Source organism: Antrostomus carolinensis, unplaced genomic scaffold (genome assembly GCF_000700745.2).
Source record: "Antrostomus carolinensis isolate BGI_N321 unplaced genomic scaffold, ASM70074v2 scaffold11366, whole genome shotgun sequence".
Taxonomy (NCBI): Eukaryota; Metazoa; Chordata; class Aves; order Caprimulgiformes; family Caprimulgidae; genus Antrostomus; species Antrostomus carolinensis.
In genome coordinates, this window is record NW_010319804.1 from 17,364 (window position 1) to 35,768 (window position 18,405).

General features: G+C 37.8%; 1 protein-coding gene across 1 annotated transcript in view; it reads left to right on the top strand.

Moving 5' to 3' along the window:
- The first annotated feature begins 2,084 nt into the window (after positions 1 to 2,084).
- RBMS1 (RNA binding motif single stranded interacting protein 1) overlaps positions 2,085 to 18,405 on the top strand; it is a 68,897-nt gene continuing 52,576 nt past the window's right edge. Inside the window, exons 1-2 of the mRNA XM_029085295.1 lie at positions 2,085 to 2,114; positions 2,844 to 3,019. Coding sequence (XP_028941128.1) covers positions 2,868 to 3,019 — 152 coding nt within the window. The 5' untranslated portion in view covers positions 2,085 to 2,114; positions 2,844 to 2,867. The remainder of the gene's footprint in view (positions 2,115 to 2,843; positions 3,020 to 18,405) is intronic.

The following is an 18,405-nucleotide window of genomic DNA, read 5'->3' on the forward strand; positions in this document are numbered from 1 at the left end:
GTACCCCAGCGAGCCTTTTGCAGCAACTGGAAAAGAAAAGCCCCTTGGAACAAAAGAGGGACCTTGATCGTTTTGTTTTTGCAAGAAGTTGTCGATGAGGAACAGAGCGGAAAGAGTGATTCAGATTTTAAAATTAAGTTTTAATGTAAAAAATGTGTTTAAGTCCTATGGCTTTAAGATGTCACTGGCCCCTTTCATGGTTGTCTGTGTGTCCTTGGGTTGCAGGGGTTGAGAGTTGCAATATGCCCAGCATCTGTGTTTTGTAATGCCTTTAAGGCTGGTAAAAGTATGAGTTTCTGTGGAAGTGGTGAAAAACCTTCTGTCTGTAAACTTAGGAAGACAACTGTAATCACACTTACATTCCCATCATATCTGGACGTGACCACTAGCACTAGAACATCTTCATGTTTAAATAAAAGGTTAAATTTCTCAGAATGAAGTGTTTATGTTTTACAGGAAGACAGAGTTGGGATTCCTGCTCTCTGCAAACACACACACACGCATTCATTTTCCTCTCCTGCTTTTGACCAGCTGGTGACAAGATTTTACAAAACTCCTTCTCTTTATAATGTAGAAAAGCAAAGACTTTAAGGGACAACGATTGTAAGAAGTAAATGCAAAACCAAACCAAAGATACTGAAAAACAGAATAAAGGCTCTTAGTCTCCAGTAGCTATTACAAGTTAAGATGATGACTGGTACGTGTATGTTGACTTTTATGGCAGCTGTACAGGCACGCACAAGAGAAGTGCGCGTTTTGAAACCCTGAACAGAGCAGTTGAGCATTTGATCACTGTGTGCATTTTGAGAACTCTGCTGAAGGCTTTTTTGAAGAGAAGAGTAGTACTGTGCCAGACTAAGTTTGATATGAAAATGTTTTGAAAATAGTTGCTCTGTCATTCTGCATTGCTTGTAACCCTAAAAATAATTGCCTGGCATTACTGGAAGCAGAATGGTGTGACAGCCTGACTTGCGCTGCTATAGTTAAAATCCGTCAATGTTTCCATTACAGACTTGGAGGGAGGGTTTAATCTTTTTCCCATTTTAAATCATGCATGGAAGAAATTCTAGATCAGCACTTCAGCTTCCAAGTAAGAATCTTTGGAAGAGATTTGCTGTTTCTAAAACTCTTTATTTAAAACAAACAAACAAAAAAAACCCCCTAGCCCTATGGCAATGAAATATTGATATTTGGGTTTGAAATTTTAAATTATGAGGAATTTTTGTAATTTTCAGCTCAATTCAATTAGGCAACAACAATGTTTCTACATATCAATGTTGATTTTATAGTGAGTGTTGCAGTTTGCTCTTCCGGGCTATTATTGCTCCATAATAAACTTTGCAATATGCCGAATTGGAAGATTTCAAAACTTTCCTAGGGAAACTCAAAAAAGAAACACATAGTTATCATGAAGTATCTGGTATAAGGCATGTCTCTGTACTTTTCTCCCACTCACAATTTCATTCCAATTTCCCGAGGTTATCTCCAAAATAGTTTCACTTGTGTATTAAGGCTGTAGTTTCATGGGTACTTTAAACTGAGGTAGACTGTAATCCCCTCCTCTCTGCCTACACATTCCTGTTCCCTGCCTTGTGACTGCCAAAGCTTTTGCGTAGCACAAAACCACGTGTTGAACCAGATCAGGGAAGATAATTTTTTTTTTTTTGTTCAGGCTGTGGCTACACAACTGTTTGTACTAGTCCAAATAAGAGGGTGGCACCGGGGCGGGAACAAGTGAGTCGACACTGACATCTCACTTTATATTCCACTTCCCCCCGCCCATACTGTGCCTTTCCTCTGCAGTTCACAGGGCAGTTCTTTGCTATGGGCTTCTTGAGCCGTGGAGGCTGAGGTTTTTGCAGGGAAGGGGCTGCATGTGACAGATTCTTTTTGTCAGTGAAAACCTTGTAGTCACAAGGCTTTTACTGGCAACTTTAGCTCTCTAGTTTATTCATTAAAGTATTCTTCTCTTATAGTACCACAGACCTGGTTATAATACTTCTGCACTGTGCCCTGCTATGCTGTTGTTAATGCAAATGATTAAGATGGCTCCTGCTGCAGATTTTCTCTAGGATGATTTCACATTCCATTACGGTCTGTTTTTAAGAACAATAGCATTAAATACCTTGAGGACTACAACAGAAGTGCTTATGTGCTTATCTCCTTTAGTTTTGGGGTTTTTTTTTTTCATTATACAGTATCTTTTTCTTGAGACTTTTGAAACAAAATTCACAAATACTGACATCAGTGGCAATATGAAAATTCTGCCAAGGCATGCAATTTAAATTCTGGTCCTTAAGCTGTCTATGCTCCCTCTGTATCTTTAAAAAAAGTAATAGCAGTTTTGTGTGAAGTACTAAAAGCCAGAAGAGATACAAAAGAGACTCCTAATTATTTTTATATTTCTGGATAGATTAAGGGAATAGCATAATCTTCATGTCCACCACAGTAATTCATTTGACATGTGGAGCAGTCATAGTGATGTAAACTTAATTTATACCTGCTGGAACCTACAGCAACAATATCTCTTAATTTCATTTTCACATCAGATGCCACAAGGAAGAGTGATAAATTCCTATGAGTAATATTCAGCAGAAGTTATATATAATTTGAGCCTGCATCATGCATTGTACACGCTTCAGATGGCAGTTGGGTATATTGGAATGTGCCTGTGAATCCTGTCCCAAACATGGTGTGAAAGCAGGTGTATTAAAAATGTATGAGTAATTATGTACAGATTTAACACGGTGCTCCAAATGGTAAACAGGCCACTGTAGACTGAGATAACGTGCATGCTGTGATTGCTATCTATAGTTTCCTCTAATGCACTTTTTCCTTTGCAGCAGTCCATTGTACCGGCCCACCCAATGGCTCCTCCTAGTCCCAGCACCACCAGCAGTAATAACAACAGCAGTAGCAGCAGCAACTCAGGATGGGATCAATTAAGTAAAACAAACCTTTACATCAGAGCACTGCCTCCAAACACCACTGATCAGGACCTGGTAAAATTATGCCAACCGTAAGTACTATGCTTAAATATAAATTATGATGTCATGCCTTAAAAGCTTACAGTAGGTATACAAAATGAGTGTTTGGACTACAAGGGAATAAAAAGGGATTCATAAATAAAAATCCTCAGCTGTAGTATGATGGCAAGTTTCAATGAAGGAAAAGACTGTGTTTGACACTTTGGGGAAGCAAAGTAAGTTTAAATATAGTGGTGAACAGAAGCAATCCATTGCTTTAGTAAAAGTGAGCCATACTGCTACTTAGTGCTGTTGAAATCACAGATAAATGAAAATAAACATCAAAATGTGAAACATAGTATTAAGAACCTGTGATGGAAGGTCCTGCAATAGAGGGTCTCCTCTGTTCACTACTAACATAATCTCTTGATACAAACTGCTTAAGTAATTGTTCTGCATCACTGTAAATTCCCTTGTGAATTTGAAAGCTTATCCTGGTTTTAGACTAATTTATGTTGGCTGTACATTACTGTACAATTATATTTATAATGAGAAATAACTGATCCATGTAAGAAGCCTTGCTAGTGGCTAGAAGTCCAGGTAGACTTGGCTGAGCAGAAGGTTTTCAGGCAGTGCAGTTAACATGAGATTTTTTTAGCTTGTGTAAGTTTTTTGGTTTTGTTTTCTAATTTTTACAGCAGCACTTGCCTTTTAGTTACTTTCAAATGTGGGTCACGTGTCAAGAGACTGTGCAATTATATTGTTAATACAGTGTTTAAAGTCATCTTTCTTAAATGTTTTACTGAATTTTTAAATCCTTGATTCTTCTGAAATTCACAGTGCACTTCCTGGAATATTTCGAAATCAAAGTACTGAGCTGTATTTTCAGTACTACCTGTAAGAAAACTACTAGATCTCTTTGGAATGAATGGAGAATCATTAAGATTTGTATATAACATTACTATCTGAGATTGTTAGAACTAATTTTATCTTCAATTTTGCAGATAAGTAACTAGGAATAGGCAAAAATACATGCCCAAGATCTCAACGTAAGTCAGCAAAATAACTAGGAAAACTTGTAAGTCTTGGATGCCAGCTTACATTAGGTGCCTTTGGTTTTGGATATTGCAAAAAATCTGGTACCTAATTTATAGAGAAGAATTTTTATTTTTTCTGTTGTAAACAAAACTCGGACTTTCAGGATAACAGTCACATTAATTATATTAATATTATAAGAAAAACAACTTGCTATCAAGTTGTGAAAGAAAAAAAAAATTCTATTTGGCTATTTTCCCAACAGCAAATGAAATCCATGTATTTTACAGAAAAAGGAACAGTTTATCAATCTGTGAAGTGTTTCATTGATAAAGGAAACATCTTTACAGCTTCCCCTGTGGCAATGACCTCGTCACTTGAATTTTAGTTACAAATGCATGTTTCATAGAAGTAGACGTTTCCTTCCCATTTTTGTCTTTTGAACTGATGAAGAAACCTTGGCCCGCGCACTAATTTTATGTTAGGACACAGTTGTGAGGTTATTTTGCACTGGAGCTGCCCGGTAACTACTATTTGTGCAGTGGTTACTATAGCTCCTTAACCTCTTTCTGAAGACGTTTTGGCTTGCAGATGTCATTGATGCATGAACATCCTAGAAAAAATAGGTTCAATACTTTGCTGTAACTGATCCTTTTCCTCCTGCACGGCCAAAGATTCCGATTTTGTTTTTCAATATTTGTAGTTGAATCAACATGAATTTTGCAAATAAAGAAAAGGCAAGAACTGCAGCCATGAAGTTATTAAATAAATTCTGAAGTGAATTTACAGATTTGGAAGGTTGTGGCTTTTCTTCCTGTGAGATATTTCTCTCCTAAACGTCTTACTTGAGAGGAAAGGAGGCCCTGTCTCAAAATTATCCATTTCTGCTGAGAAACCAAGTGAGATGTCCAGAAATTTTAGATTTGGAACATCTTTCAAAAAATCTGGGTAACCTATTAAGAGTCTTATACTTCTCTGCCAATATAGCCCCTTAGCAACTGATTTTATGCTGCAGTAAGATAGAAATGACAACACTCTCTCCTTGTTTACAGGAGCTCAGTAATCCACTTTTATAGACTATGGAAAGTTTCAGATGCAAAATTTTTCCTTCCTACAAATCTGTCTAAACTTATAGGATATAGAGGGCAAGATATTTTTGAAAGCTGCTGTGTTGGTTGTTTAAGCTGAAGCAATACAAAATAAATGGAGAATAAAATCTTGGACACACGGAAGTCAATGAAGCAACTGCTGTTTACTCCAGATCTCTGAAATATTTTCATTAGCTCTTTCAAAATGTCTGAGATTTTACTGGGGGTGGATGTACAGAAAAAGGTCACTGGCTTTTGTTTGATATCTTTTGGCTGTTGTCAGACAAGACAGAAAAACACCTGTGGGTTGAGGAAATAATGGTTGAAAAACGTCATTGTCACTACAAATGCCATAAACATCCCATCTGTGTAGATTTTCCCTCTGATCATCATGGACTTTTATCATATACTCTACTGAAAAGTTATTTTCAGTGGTGGCTATTGTAGAGAGATATTGCTTTCAATATATTCCCTCAGAATACAAATTGGAAGAATCTACAGAGTTCTTGTGTGTGGGTCTGGTTATACAGTGACTTTGCTTTAGTTAATATGCTTACTTTAGTTCTTGTTCACAACAGCTAGCAGTGCTAATTTGGGCCATGTTTTTATTTTGATTAATTATTTTTGGTGAATTGCTAGAGAAACCTCTTATCAAAGTATAGAAGTGTCGGGCTTGCTTTCCTGTTGTAGCCCAGCTGTGCAGTATTTACAAACACAATCAACAAATGTTCACCAGTTTTGTGGAAAAGTGCTTTCCTGGCAAGAGCACCATTTGTACTCTTGCATATATGTCTCACAAATCTGGTCTCCACCTTCATCTGCTTGGTTCTTTCTAGTGATGTAATAGGTGAAGCTTTCTACTCTTTTCCAAGATGAAAAGTGAATATTATAATTTTGTTGTGAAGGCTTTCCTAGCAGTACAACTATTTTCAGACAGTATTACTGGCTTTTGTGTGGGAAATAAAGCTGCCACATTTCTAAATAGTTCATTCAAACTCAAGCCTGCTCCTCCGGTTCTGCACTGGGAAAACAAATTTCTTCATATCAGTTGTGCCAGAGGCAGAAGTGTGAGGAAGAGTAAGGTAGGTATTACGTTTGTCACAAGAATGTCGTAAGAGCCAACCCAGAACCAGAGTCCAGAGTGTCGGCGGGACACCATGTGAGTCAGTCCTGGCCACACAAGCTTTCCATTAGGTATGTAAGGGTAGGCAAAGCAATTGATGCAGTGGCCCACAAATATTCTTTTCTGTGGGAGGCTAGACAGGAGCAATCAGGTAAATAGAAGGACAAGAGCAGAGGAAAGTAGAAATCAGAGTAAGGAGCTGGTGAGCATGATGTGGGGAAGCCTACAGGAGGCTGCCTGACTCTGCTGTGCAGTTTCTTTTTCCCAGACTGGGTAGTGCCATTGCATGAGATCTGCTGTACTGAGCAAACCTTTGCCATGGAGGTGTTGTTGCTGGAGCAGTAGCAGCCTCAGCCATGCTTAGTTGTACTCTCTTCCCCTGGCATGACTATCAATACTTGCTTGATGTGCCTCCTTCAGCTGTTGTGTTGGATTTATGAATACATTATTTAGGCTTTAATTGTACTTTTATTCACTGACTGTTAGACAGGATCCTGCTAGCCCATCCTTTGGGGTGCTCCCTTCCAGGCTGTTTGCTTGAACCGTGACGCTTGTATCAAGCTGTTTGTAGTCTATGTAGTATTTTTGAGATCTGTTTTTGCTCTGGACAATTTCACGTAGGCTTTCCCCCTTAAATTATCACTGTGTGGTTATAATGCTGATTTTTAATAGGATTACAATTAGGAAAGCAGCTGGTTTAAGGTAACAAAGTTAGTGATATAATTACCACGACAGACCATTGTTCCGTGCCAGGATGGTCAGAATACAAAAACAGAACCTTGTAGCGGCTGCTTTTGCTTATGTATGTTGGGAAATGGGATATCTTGTTGAAAGAGTATTTTAAGGATTCTTTCTTAAATATTCGGCATCATGAACACAAGCATAGCTAAAATGAATGGCAGGCTAATAGTTGTTTTGAAACATTTGAGCCAGACGTGCTATACAGCTTTGTTTCCACAGCATGGGAACTTTTCTTTTTTTTTATAGCTACATACTCTAATGTTTCCCTGTTTTGAGACAAGAGCACTCAAAAATTGTTTCAATTCCCTGCTCTTAATAAAAGACATATTTTCATTAAGTCATGTGACATCATTAGCATATTAATATTTCCATGTTCTTTGCTTGCCATATAATTGTGACCTCTCCCTGTGCTGCCATTTCCCGTCTCCTTCAAACACACTCAGGACTGAGAAGTGGTGAACTGGAGCTCGAACATTTACTGTAGCAGGGAGCTGTCATTGCTGCAGTCAGTTAAGAGCAAGAAATCTGCTAATTTTACTCAGTATACCTCATTAGAAAAAGGGCATGTCTGGACATTAGGAAATAGTCTGACCGTCTTCTGCATGTAACTTTTTGGGAGAATGGTCTGGGCAGGTCACTGCTGCTTATTTCAGTCTAAGGAAATGTCTGTAGCATGTGAATACAACCCATTTAAATAGAAGGTGTGGGTAAGGGAAAGTGGAATGGAAAATTTCAAAGCTAACTTCTCAAATTTTTTTTAGAATTATTTTGTCTTTATTTCTTTGTCCTTTATTCTCCATTTTTCTTGCATTTTTCTTTCATGGTTTGTCAGCTGCAGTGAAATATAATTATGTGGAATATGATTTCATGTCATATAATTGTGATGCAACATTGTCTCAGAAACTGTTCCCTTTGAGGTCAGTATTAATACTTGATCATATTAGAGCAGGAGCCTATCTGTTGTTTTACTTTATTAGAGTGGAAAGAAGTCCTCTACAAATTAGCTCTTTTACAGGTTTATATATGCATTTTTAAAAATAGTATTACTGCATACGTCTCTGAATAAATAACACCAGATTTACAGAATATCATTTGGTTGTAGGAGGAGGTAGTTTCTTTAGCAGCTGAGCAGTATGTGATTTGTAATGTTCAGCTCAGTGTTGTGTGGTACCAGCATTATTGTTTTCTTTATTCCTTGTTCAAGGACTGTGGCATGGTTTGGGTTTTGTACAATATGCAGTAAATTTCTCTTAACTGCACTTTTACATCCAGTTTTGCTCTTCAGAGCAAACACACCACCAAGAATGGTGAAGGTATGTTCCCTAGATGTAATAACTGATTGTACCAGTGCTGTGTTGCCTTTGAAAGCAGACGTTGGTGTGGAATATAGTGCAGCGCCGCAGAGAAAAACCCGCAATAACCTTGGGACCAGGATTTAGATAATCTGACTTGTGTTCTGCCTGGCTGATGCACCCAGTTTATCAGCTAGACAAACTACCAGAGGAGGAGTTGCGTGCCAGTTGGTATGTAAACTGGCTCTGCTAGCTTCTGTCTTAGCTGATGATCTTTTAAGAGGTTGCTGTCAGAAGTAAGTATCCCATTTCTACATCTGAGAAGAAATAGTATTCAGTTTTGTATGTCCCTTTTGCCAGATACACTGGAGAGATGTGGGCCTGACATGGAAACTGAAATGCTGCTTTTTGTTAGGGCTTGACTTCCGCAGTGAGTGGCGAGGCATTTGTGTGGTATGCCGTGGGAATTGCAATTGGCCTGGAGATGTGCTGTTTGGTTTAAATAGTCATTTCCTTAATTTTTTTAGCAACTGCTTTAAGCAGTCATTTTATGAAATGTCTAGCCTGGCATGATGTGAAGGAAGACTCTCTCTCTCCCCCTCAATATCTGCACTTTAATTAGACAGAAATAAAATTCAGACAGCTTTACATTCACGATCAAATGAAATCCACACTGAAATCCTCTCTAAGGAGTTCCAGGGTTTTTTTGTTTTTGTTTTTTTTTTTTATAATAATGCCTTCTTGTAGAGAATGTTATTAGGGAGCTGTATGTATTTTTGTGGAAATTGTAATTGGGGAAAAAAGTAAGAAAAGTTGTCTTCTAGAGTCCTATCCTCTGGATGCAGACAGTCTCTTGAGATGCCTTGAATTTAAAACAAATATAGTTTTAATTTTCTCTTTCCGTTTTGTGATTAAGCAAAGATTGAAGTTTTTCAAACTCACTATTTCATTTGGCCTAACAGTAATCAGCAGTTTCCCTCAGCACACCCTCTTAAATAAGCAATTTGAATGCAAACACACCAAGGAAATCCATCTGCACAGTGGTCAGAGATCCAGGGACCCAGTGATTGCACAAGCTTCATCTCCCCCAGGAGATGAGATTTCTGTTGCAGAGTGGGGCTGGAGCGGAGGTGATCCCATGGAATTTCCTCTAGGAAGTGGGGGCGAGGGAGGAGAGGAGAGTGGAAGGAATGTTTCAGCCACAGCTGCTTGTAAAAGAAGCACTAGGAAAACAGATTGGTAAAAGTTGCTGCCATCGGAGATCTCTCAGAAAAAAGAAAGCTGATTTTGTAGCATGGGGCCTGTAAATCTGTGAGCGTTCGGAAGTCTGCGTTTATTTGTTGTGTGGAGATGCAGCCCTTGTTCTCTATTGCAGAGCCACAGGAAAAAAATGTCCCATGGCAGCTGGTGGAATGCCTTTGATCAGGATCCCGGTCTGGAGCTTCCCTGGTGGCAGGGGCCCGGCTCAGATGGGAGGTGATAGCAGCACAGTTATTTGTCGGAATAACCAGTAATTCAACAACATTTTGAAGTTTACTTTCAATGGACTACTGAAAATGTTAAAAAGTACTAATCAGGCTTTTTAGTGAGTTCCAAGATGCCAAAAACTGTCCCTTCTGATAGAAGGGTGTATCAGTCAGAAACCAGTTCAGAATTGAATCAGCTTAGAGCCCGGGTTGATTTCTGCCCTAGCATGCTTACATTAAGCTTGCCATTTTTTTAAGGATACCGTTCAGCGTAGAAAGCAGAATCAATATTTGCAAGCAGATCCTTATTTCTAATGTCTAATATCTCATGTGGTTTCACATAACTCATAGAAATCTCGTGAAGTCTTGACTTTGTTTGCTAAAGGTTAGTTCTGCTTAGCTCCGATTTCTGTAATATTAACTCCTTGAAATGAAAAAAAAAAAAATGAGCCATTTGATGTTGTCACAGATCCTTTCAACCTTTTTTCCTCCATGTTGTTGCCAAATGGCATTTAGGGTTGAAACACTGTCACCCCTATATTGTATGCAACCCAGATGATAAACGTGCATATTTTACCTGCAGAATGAAAGCACTAACAAATATAGGTAAACAAGTTAATTCAGATCCTGCTACCTCCAATGAAACTTGTAATTGAGGAAATAAGGAGAAAAAAAAGTGTTTATCCTTAAAAAAACCTCCACACAATATTAAACCTTGATTCTCAACTGCTTTTTTACAAGATCTAAAATTCTGCCCTGTCTTGACATTTGACAAAAAGATGTCAGCTGCCTCAGTTCAGTTTGAGCAGTGCCTTACTCAAGACTCAGACCAATCCTATAGAAAATTAAATTACTGAAGGGCTGCTGAGAGAAGAAGTAATATTTCATCATTTCAATATCTAATCTTTGCAGGTAGATGTGGTGTACCTGGGAAAAAAGTCAAATTTTAATTTGAATGTTGATAATGTTATGATACATGGACAGAGAGCAAAAAACACCAATGAAAACACAAAATTAGAAGACTTTGATTTGTACTCTGTTTTGACACTGTTACTAGTACAAATATTCCACTTGAAATAACCTGTGTGAGTTGAGTGAATCATTAACAGAATCAGTTTTGGTGGAAGAAGTATGTTCTGATTTGTACTCTTATTCTGTCCCTTCCCTTTCCATTTCTTCTCTTACTTTATTCTTTTATTTTTCCAAAAGAGGAAAAACTTGCAGTCTGTTGCTTTGCTGTCACAAGAGAAATCCACTCAATTTTTTATTAATAATTACATTTAATTAATTGATCATTTTGGCCATCTTAATTTAAATATATTAGCCCAAAATGTATGTTCTTTTTAAATGTTTGTTTTCTCTATTCTGTGCAGTTCTGTAATTTTACATACTATCCTTAAAAGGCAGAGGATGGGTCAGTATTTTTGCTTAGGAGAACGTTGTGGACTTAGGCCTTACACACTATCAATATTTCAAATCCTAGTGCTGCTTTTTGACTGAGATAGTCACTAACAAGCTTTCACAAGTCTGTCAAAATATCAGCAGTTATTCTGGTGCACTAATAAAGACTTTTTCTTTAATAAGCATTATGTTAATAGAAGATCTAAAATCAGGATTAAAAAAATGCTTCATATGAGGTAATACAAATACTGGAGAAATCTCAAATCTTTTATTTGCAAACCCTAAATGTCAGAAATAAAATTATCTAAATACCCATAAAAGAGCCAAGCTAGTTATTTCTGGTTTCAAGGACTCTGCTGAAGAGCTTTTGGAGCCCAGAGACTAGCAGAGTACATAGTTTTATTTAGCATGTTCGTAAAATCGCCAAGGAACTGGTGTGTTAAAAAACTTGATGTAAACCAGAAATGCTTACCTATGCCCCTAAGAGAACTGCAAGCTTGACTCCTGTTTGTTTGCAGTGTGCTCACAATGGCCTGAGCCTAGAAAGCTCCGAGCACCCTTTGGAGCCTGCAGCTCCTACTGCTGGTGTTAGGGTTTGAAACCACTTAGTGCTCCATAGTGTGGGCTTAGGATTTGTTTGATAGTGGAGGCTGAGCTTTTCGGCTACATAATTACACAGTCTCTGGTTCATTCTTTCAGCGTGTGGTTGTGTGGGTTTTTTGTTGGTTTTGTTTTTGTTTTGGTTTTTTGTTGTTGTTGTTTGTTTTTTCTTTTTTTTTTTTTTTTTTCTCCTTTTTAGCCTGTGGCTGTGCAGTGCCCCAAGACAGAAGTCTTCCTCTTGTTAGGTCTGAATGTCTTGGCTGAGTTCTGGAGGAGCCAGAACTCTCTTTGGCAGAGAGAAGAAAGACTCTTTCCCTTCAAGGCCTGAGGGTATCAGCATGGTGGGGTATGCAGTGGAGCTGACATAGCAGTGTGCGTTTCCTTCCTCATCACTGTTTGTAGTACTGTGATCTGAAAAGGAGTGTTTGTAAATCATCTGCGTGGTTTTTTTTCTCCAGATATCCAATATTCAACCCTCTGCATTTCCTACACTTAAAGCTATTTGTTTTTATTGTGTGGCAGGCTTTGTCTTAACTTTATTGTTAAGGCTTTTTTATTTGGTGCCAAAAGTCTATTTGCTATATTTTGAAGATCTCAAATACTGAGAGGGAAAGTATTGACCCAGATTCCTTTTCCTCAGTGACAGCTTACAGGCCTTCCGTGTTGCAGTACAGAGGTACAGAACTAGGAGTGAAAAGACTGTTGTTAGCCAGGGCTGCTGTGGAAAACAATTCATCACCATACCAAGGCCTCAGCATGAATGTACTCTTTATTATGTAAATTAGGATCAATTCTTTTTGAACATCTTCCAAATACTCAGAGCTATGACATTATAAAAATATACAATAATCTGTCCCAGTCTTCCATTCTTCCCAAGTGAATTGCGTGTTACTTTGTTCCATAAGAAATTTTGAAGTTTTTCCACCCATTTTATTAATTGCTTAATCAGTTAAATATTTGTTAATTCTCTTTGAAGTCTAGGTTGCTCACTCTGTATTATGCAGTTTTGCAAATGTCATTAAATATTTTGAAAAGAGTGGCCCTCCCAAGAAGAGGGGATGGCCCTGACTGTCACCAATCAACTGTTTCCCATCGAGCACTTGAACAGAGGTCGAGGTGGTAGTCTAAGGAGCACAGACTCACTGTTTTGGACAACTGAATTGAGTAGAATTGATAGGATGCAAAAAGTAGGTAGGTTTCAGTAGAACACAGAAAGGCCCAAGTTGTTCAGATGTTCTTGGTTACATAGCCAGGGTCAGAAAAGTTGGGTTTTTTTGAGTAATTCCTTTTGAAAAACAGGAAAGACTTAATTTTTTCCTCTTAAATTTCCATTTAACTAATAAATTGCACTTTTTGAAGCAATAACCTGAAGCAGACTCTGTGTGGATCCAAATCAGTCTGTAACACAGGACTGCTGCTTCATTTTGGTCTTTTCTATCAAAGATGTTGCCATTTTAATTGTTCCTTAAATTTAATTAACTTAAACTCCACTTAAACTCATTTGGGTCCAAATCTCTCACTTAATCAGAGGAGATTAGGGATTTGGACTCCTCCATGGTTGTAACTGAAAGGTGAGAAGCAGCAAGACTTTTCTTTCAAAGGTAACTGGTTACTGACCAAGCATCCTAGTGATGTTTATACGGTGCATATAGGTTTTGGGAACATTGTTAGTTTCTTTATCTCATGAGATAAAAAAAAAAAATAGATCATATAATTAGAAATGGAGCAGAATATGTCTAAATATATAGCTTTAAAACAAGATGCTAAATTCTTTATAATTGGCTTGCCATGTTCCTCACAATAAGCTAAAAAAACCCTTCTGAAAAAGGAATCCACTGTTGTTTATATCACCACAACAAAACTAGTTACATTTTTGTCATGAAAAATGGGAAATTAGTTTCTGTTTTTCTGAATGAAATTTTATATGTTCCTGTGATAAAAGACATTTTAGTGCTGTTACAGCATTTTAGCTTTGCTCTTCTCTTTGTGGTAGCATGTCTTTTTTTGTCCTTTCTTTAAGTGAAGAGGAGGGAGGCAGCTTGAAGTGCAGAGGAAAGAGTAAATTTTAGTAATTTTATATTGTAGTCAGGAAGGAATATTTCTGAGGGCAACGTTTTCTTCTGCTCATTAGTGTCCTTTCCAAACTTCTGCTTTGTTCCGTGGGACAGAATTTGCAGAAGTTTTCATTATTCCTCAGGGATTTAACTGGATTTGTATTTGGACCGGGTCACTGGTGTTCTGCCTTCTTCGGGATCTTATAGTTGTCTTCTGCTTATACTTGTGCTGAAGATAGTTGACAGCTCGAGTTCAGCTTCTCCAGTGGTGGAGTAACTGTGAGGCTGTTTCTCTCAAGTTGCTTTCCTCTAGTGGTAGAGATCAGCATTTGGCTGTGACAGCTCTCCTTTATTTTTCTGGGAAGCAATTCTCTGACATTCTTGTTGCTGAGATCATCCCCACTAGGGTTTTCAGAAGAACATCTGACTGAGGCTCAAATTCTACACCTACTGCTGTTCTGACCTTATAGTATGTTCTAGGAAAGGTCTCAGTCCTTTACCATTAATAATTTGTTTCTAGATACTTTTTGTTGACTCAAAGATCCGCGAATTGATGGTTTCTTCCTTTCACTGTGATTTGGTTTCATATTGAGGGTGTGGATTCTTTTAATCCCAAGGATAATTTAAGATTAAAAAAAAAAAAAAGTATCATTAAATTACTGCGGTCTGAGTCATACTTGGTTTGTGAGTTTAGTTCCCTGGCCTTCCCACACAGCATTTCCGATATGCAGTGAGCTGAGGGTGTGCAGGAAAGACTGTAGAGTGAGTGACCTAGATACTGTTTAACTCTTTACTAATGAGTGGCTTTCTGACACTGAATATAGCCATTGCCCCTTTGGATTCTTCGTCACTTTCTTTGAATTAGATGTATCTATTGAGTTTTCCTGCTTCTGAGTGATTTTCTTTAAAAATATTTTAAAATTTCTGTTTGGATTGGTTCAAACATCTTGTTTAGATAAATCGATTGGAAACTGGTAAATGAACTGTTTCAGGATCTGAAGCTTAAGCATTGAGATTCATCCTCACGTAGAAGTTATGGGTTCTTTCATATAGTACTTTATTGCTTCCAAGACAAAAGTTCATTCTGCTGCCCTCTTGCAGGCAAAGAAATAGTCATCTTGGCCTCTAAATAGCCAAAAGAAAAAAAGTCTGTAAAGCCCAGAAACACTGTGACCATGTCATACAAACTGCCTTATTAGCATATGTTGTTGAATCTGTTCAAGAAAGGTGTTTGTGATACAGAACTGACTTCACTGACTTAGGGCTTGCCTGTCAGCTTTGCTGTCATGCAGTGGTTGGTTGATTTTTCTTGGCACTGTGTCAGAATGCGTTTTTTGAATAGCCCCTTCTGTGGCTGCTGGTGCTCTGGGTTTGTGAAACTGCCATGGCTGCTCCTTTAAGAAACTTTGAATCTATGTCTTACTGTGTTTAATGCAGATGCCATCCAGGCTTGCAGTTGATATAGCCAGCTGGAGGATCCCAATTTTCTTTGAGCCTAGTAGACCCAGCCTTGGGTTGCCCCTTTGCACAGATGCTGATGGGGTGGGTTTTCCCAGGATTAACCTCCATTTTCTGTGTTCTTCACTGTGAAGCCCATTGATCCAAGTGCTTCCTCAGGCACACCAGCCAAAGCACAGTCTGGGACACTGTGTTTATCCTTCCATGGTGGCATTTGACATGGTCATTATACAAAAAAAAAAAAAAAAAAAAAAGGAAATGAAGATCTGGGGGATGACATTGGTTTCAACCAGCTTGGGTGTGTTGTACATGGCAGTCTGGTAGTGAGCAGTGTACTGGGACTGCAGGTCCATCTGCAGCTAAGGGCTAAGAGTAGGCTGAATGTGCAGTGGTTCCAGAAGACTTCAGTTACACTTGGCTAGCTGCTGTTGTGATGGAATCAGAACAGGTTAATGGTGTTTTGAAAGGAAATTGTATATTTAAGGTACTAAAAGCAAATTTCCAGATAAGTATCTATTACATTCTCTTTGCAAAACTGGAAAAATCAAAGTCTGCCTCCTGCTTGCTTCAATCAATATTCAAAAGACTGTCTATCTTAAGCAGTGTGAAACTGAGGAAGTGTCACTGAATATGACCCTGACGCATCAGCCACAAAGGTTGCACTTTAGATTTTGTGTTACAGCTTGTGATTGCTCATGTATCTAAAATTTGGCAACAGATGGATCGTATTTTTTTTAATGCATAATGCTCCTCTGTCCCTATCTCAGCACTTAATACTACTGCAGACATCTTTTCAACAGAGCTAGGCAGTTATAATCAATAATATGTGAGCTGATGTTTCTACTCAATAACGTACAGCCACTTAAATGCCCTTCAGAAGTATTTTGACCCCTGGAGAGAGCTACTTTAGTACAACCATTTTCCCTATTGAAATGGAGACATTTGCTATTCAGCACAGCTGGGACTGGAGACTAGAGAAGCAGATTCAAATAAGGATCAAGTCTACATGCCGTGCTATTAAGGGGGCAAGGCCTCTGAAAGGTTTAGCAGTGGTTTTGAATAATTTGTCCATTTAGTGCTGTTCTAGTATGGTTGACGTTAAGTTACCAGAAATTAAAGGAGATCAGACTCTAATGTTAATTGTACAGTTTCTTTGGAATCAGCTGTTAATTTAAGTATAGAATAGCTATCAGGATGTTACTATGAGTATTTCAGAAAAGAAACACTGTTAAAATGCAGCTCAGAGACTGGAAATTATTTGGATGTATTGTTTTTTTTTTTCCTCTTCTGCCCTCCAGACAGAAAGGGGCAGTCAGCACTTTGCAAGATTGGGTGTTAAATTAGTGCAAGATGCAGGTAAGAACAAATAGATATCTTTGTGGAGAAGGTATTTTAACCCAGCAGGCCAGGTCTTGGATTCATCCTATTAGCTTTGTGTTGTCTTATTTTTACAACAACAGAAGGAAAACATACAAAATACACTGACATATTTTTAAAAAGTTATCAATGACAGGCATTATTCCAATGACCAAACATCTTTCATACAAGATAAATGTGAGAATAAGTATTATATATGTGTGTGTGTATGTACTTGTGTCCGTGTAATTTACATGATATGTGAGACAGTATTTTGTAGTTCAGAGTTGACAGAGGGGTCAGGGCTTAGAAAATGGGATGTAGCTGCCAGTACCTTAGTATTTTGACAGTCTCCAATCTCATCGTTTTCAAGACTTAGCCAACATATTCCTCAGAGCGTCATTTATTTAAACTGAGGGTATAAGACTTGGTTAGCAACCTTCACTAGAAGTGAAATTAATAGGCAAGAATAAATTTAGAAAGTAATCTTCTGCAAGTATACAGGCTTGTAGCATTAATAGATGTCTGTCTATCCACTTAATAGGTAGACTTACACTAGCTAGGATTGTAGCCAGAATAACACCTTTTGATTTATACTGTTCTAAGCAAAACAAGGGAAAAAAATATTGGGAAATGCTGATAAATAATTTTATTTTCCCCTTGCCTTGTCCTTAATTCCCTCGCACAAGAAAAAGAAATATGCTTAGGAAAAGCCAAAATACAGGACAATGCGTCATACACTGACAATGACTGAATTTGGCTTCCTTGGATGGAGGAGGAGGAATTGAAAAATGAAAGGTGTTCAGGTGGAGAGACTAATTTATGCTCCCAAGCTGATTTGTCCTGTTTAGCATGGGGAAGACAAAGGAGTTATGAATTATGAATAACAAGAACTGCTCTCTTATGTCTTCATAGTTTTCTTCTTTCAAGCTGGTAGTGTAGGCTCTGCAAAATTAGTGAGGCTGAAATTTGCCAAGATTTATGGGTGGGTGTAGAAATACTGCCTTACTTTCAGATTAAAACAGCTAGCAGTGGTAAATCAATACATGCATGTCTGCAGACCTGCCATGAGCTTGGCTTATAAATGCATGTTAGCATTCATCTGGTTTAATTTATCATTTTCCCAAATAATTGCCTTGATTAGTGATCATTTTTCACTATGAAAAAAAGCATAAAAGAAATTGCTAGACTGTAGAAATAATATTCCAGACTTGTAATTTGAACCTGTTTGGAACTTTATTATTTTGCTTGCAAATTAATTCTGGTTTTCAAAAAAACCCTGTATCTGTCGTGGCTATGTGAAACTGTGTTCTCGTATTTTTTTATATTCTTTCTGTGAGCTAAAGGAACTATCAGTTACTTTCAGTTGTGTGTAAAATGCAGATTTTTTTTTTTTTTCCAGTGCTTTGCTTTTAAACCTGGCATAATTTGTGTCCATTCTGTAGTGTTAAGGTTAAGAGAACAACAGGGTGAGACCCTTTGCTTTCGTAAAATAACATGGCTTTGTTCTTCCATCTTGTAGCTGTAGGAAACTGTAAGCCCTTCCTGTATATCTGAATAGCCCTGTGAGTAGATACACACGCAAATTCCTGCAATAAATGTATATTGTCCTATGGGTTTTTTGAGTAAGAGTTATTGTAGTACTAAAAAGTGGGTTAGCCAAGAATTCCAAATATCTTTTTAATTCATTATCTCTTTTTGTAAAATAAGGATTCTCCATAATTTGTTCTGCTAAACTAGATGCTGAATTATACAAATTAGAAAGTGCAGCCTGCTTTGTGAGGCAGGAATGGAGAGGCAGATGTCTTGTTTTTTTTCTATTTTA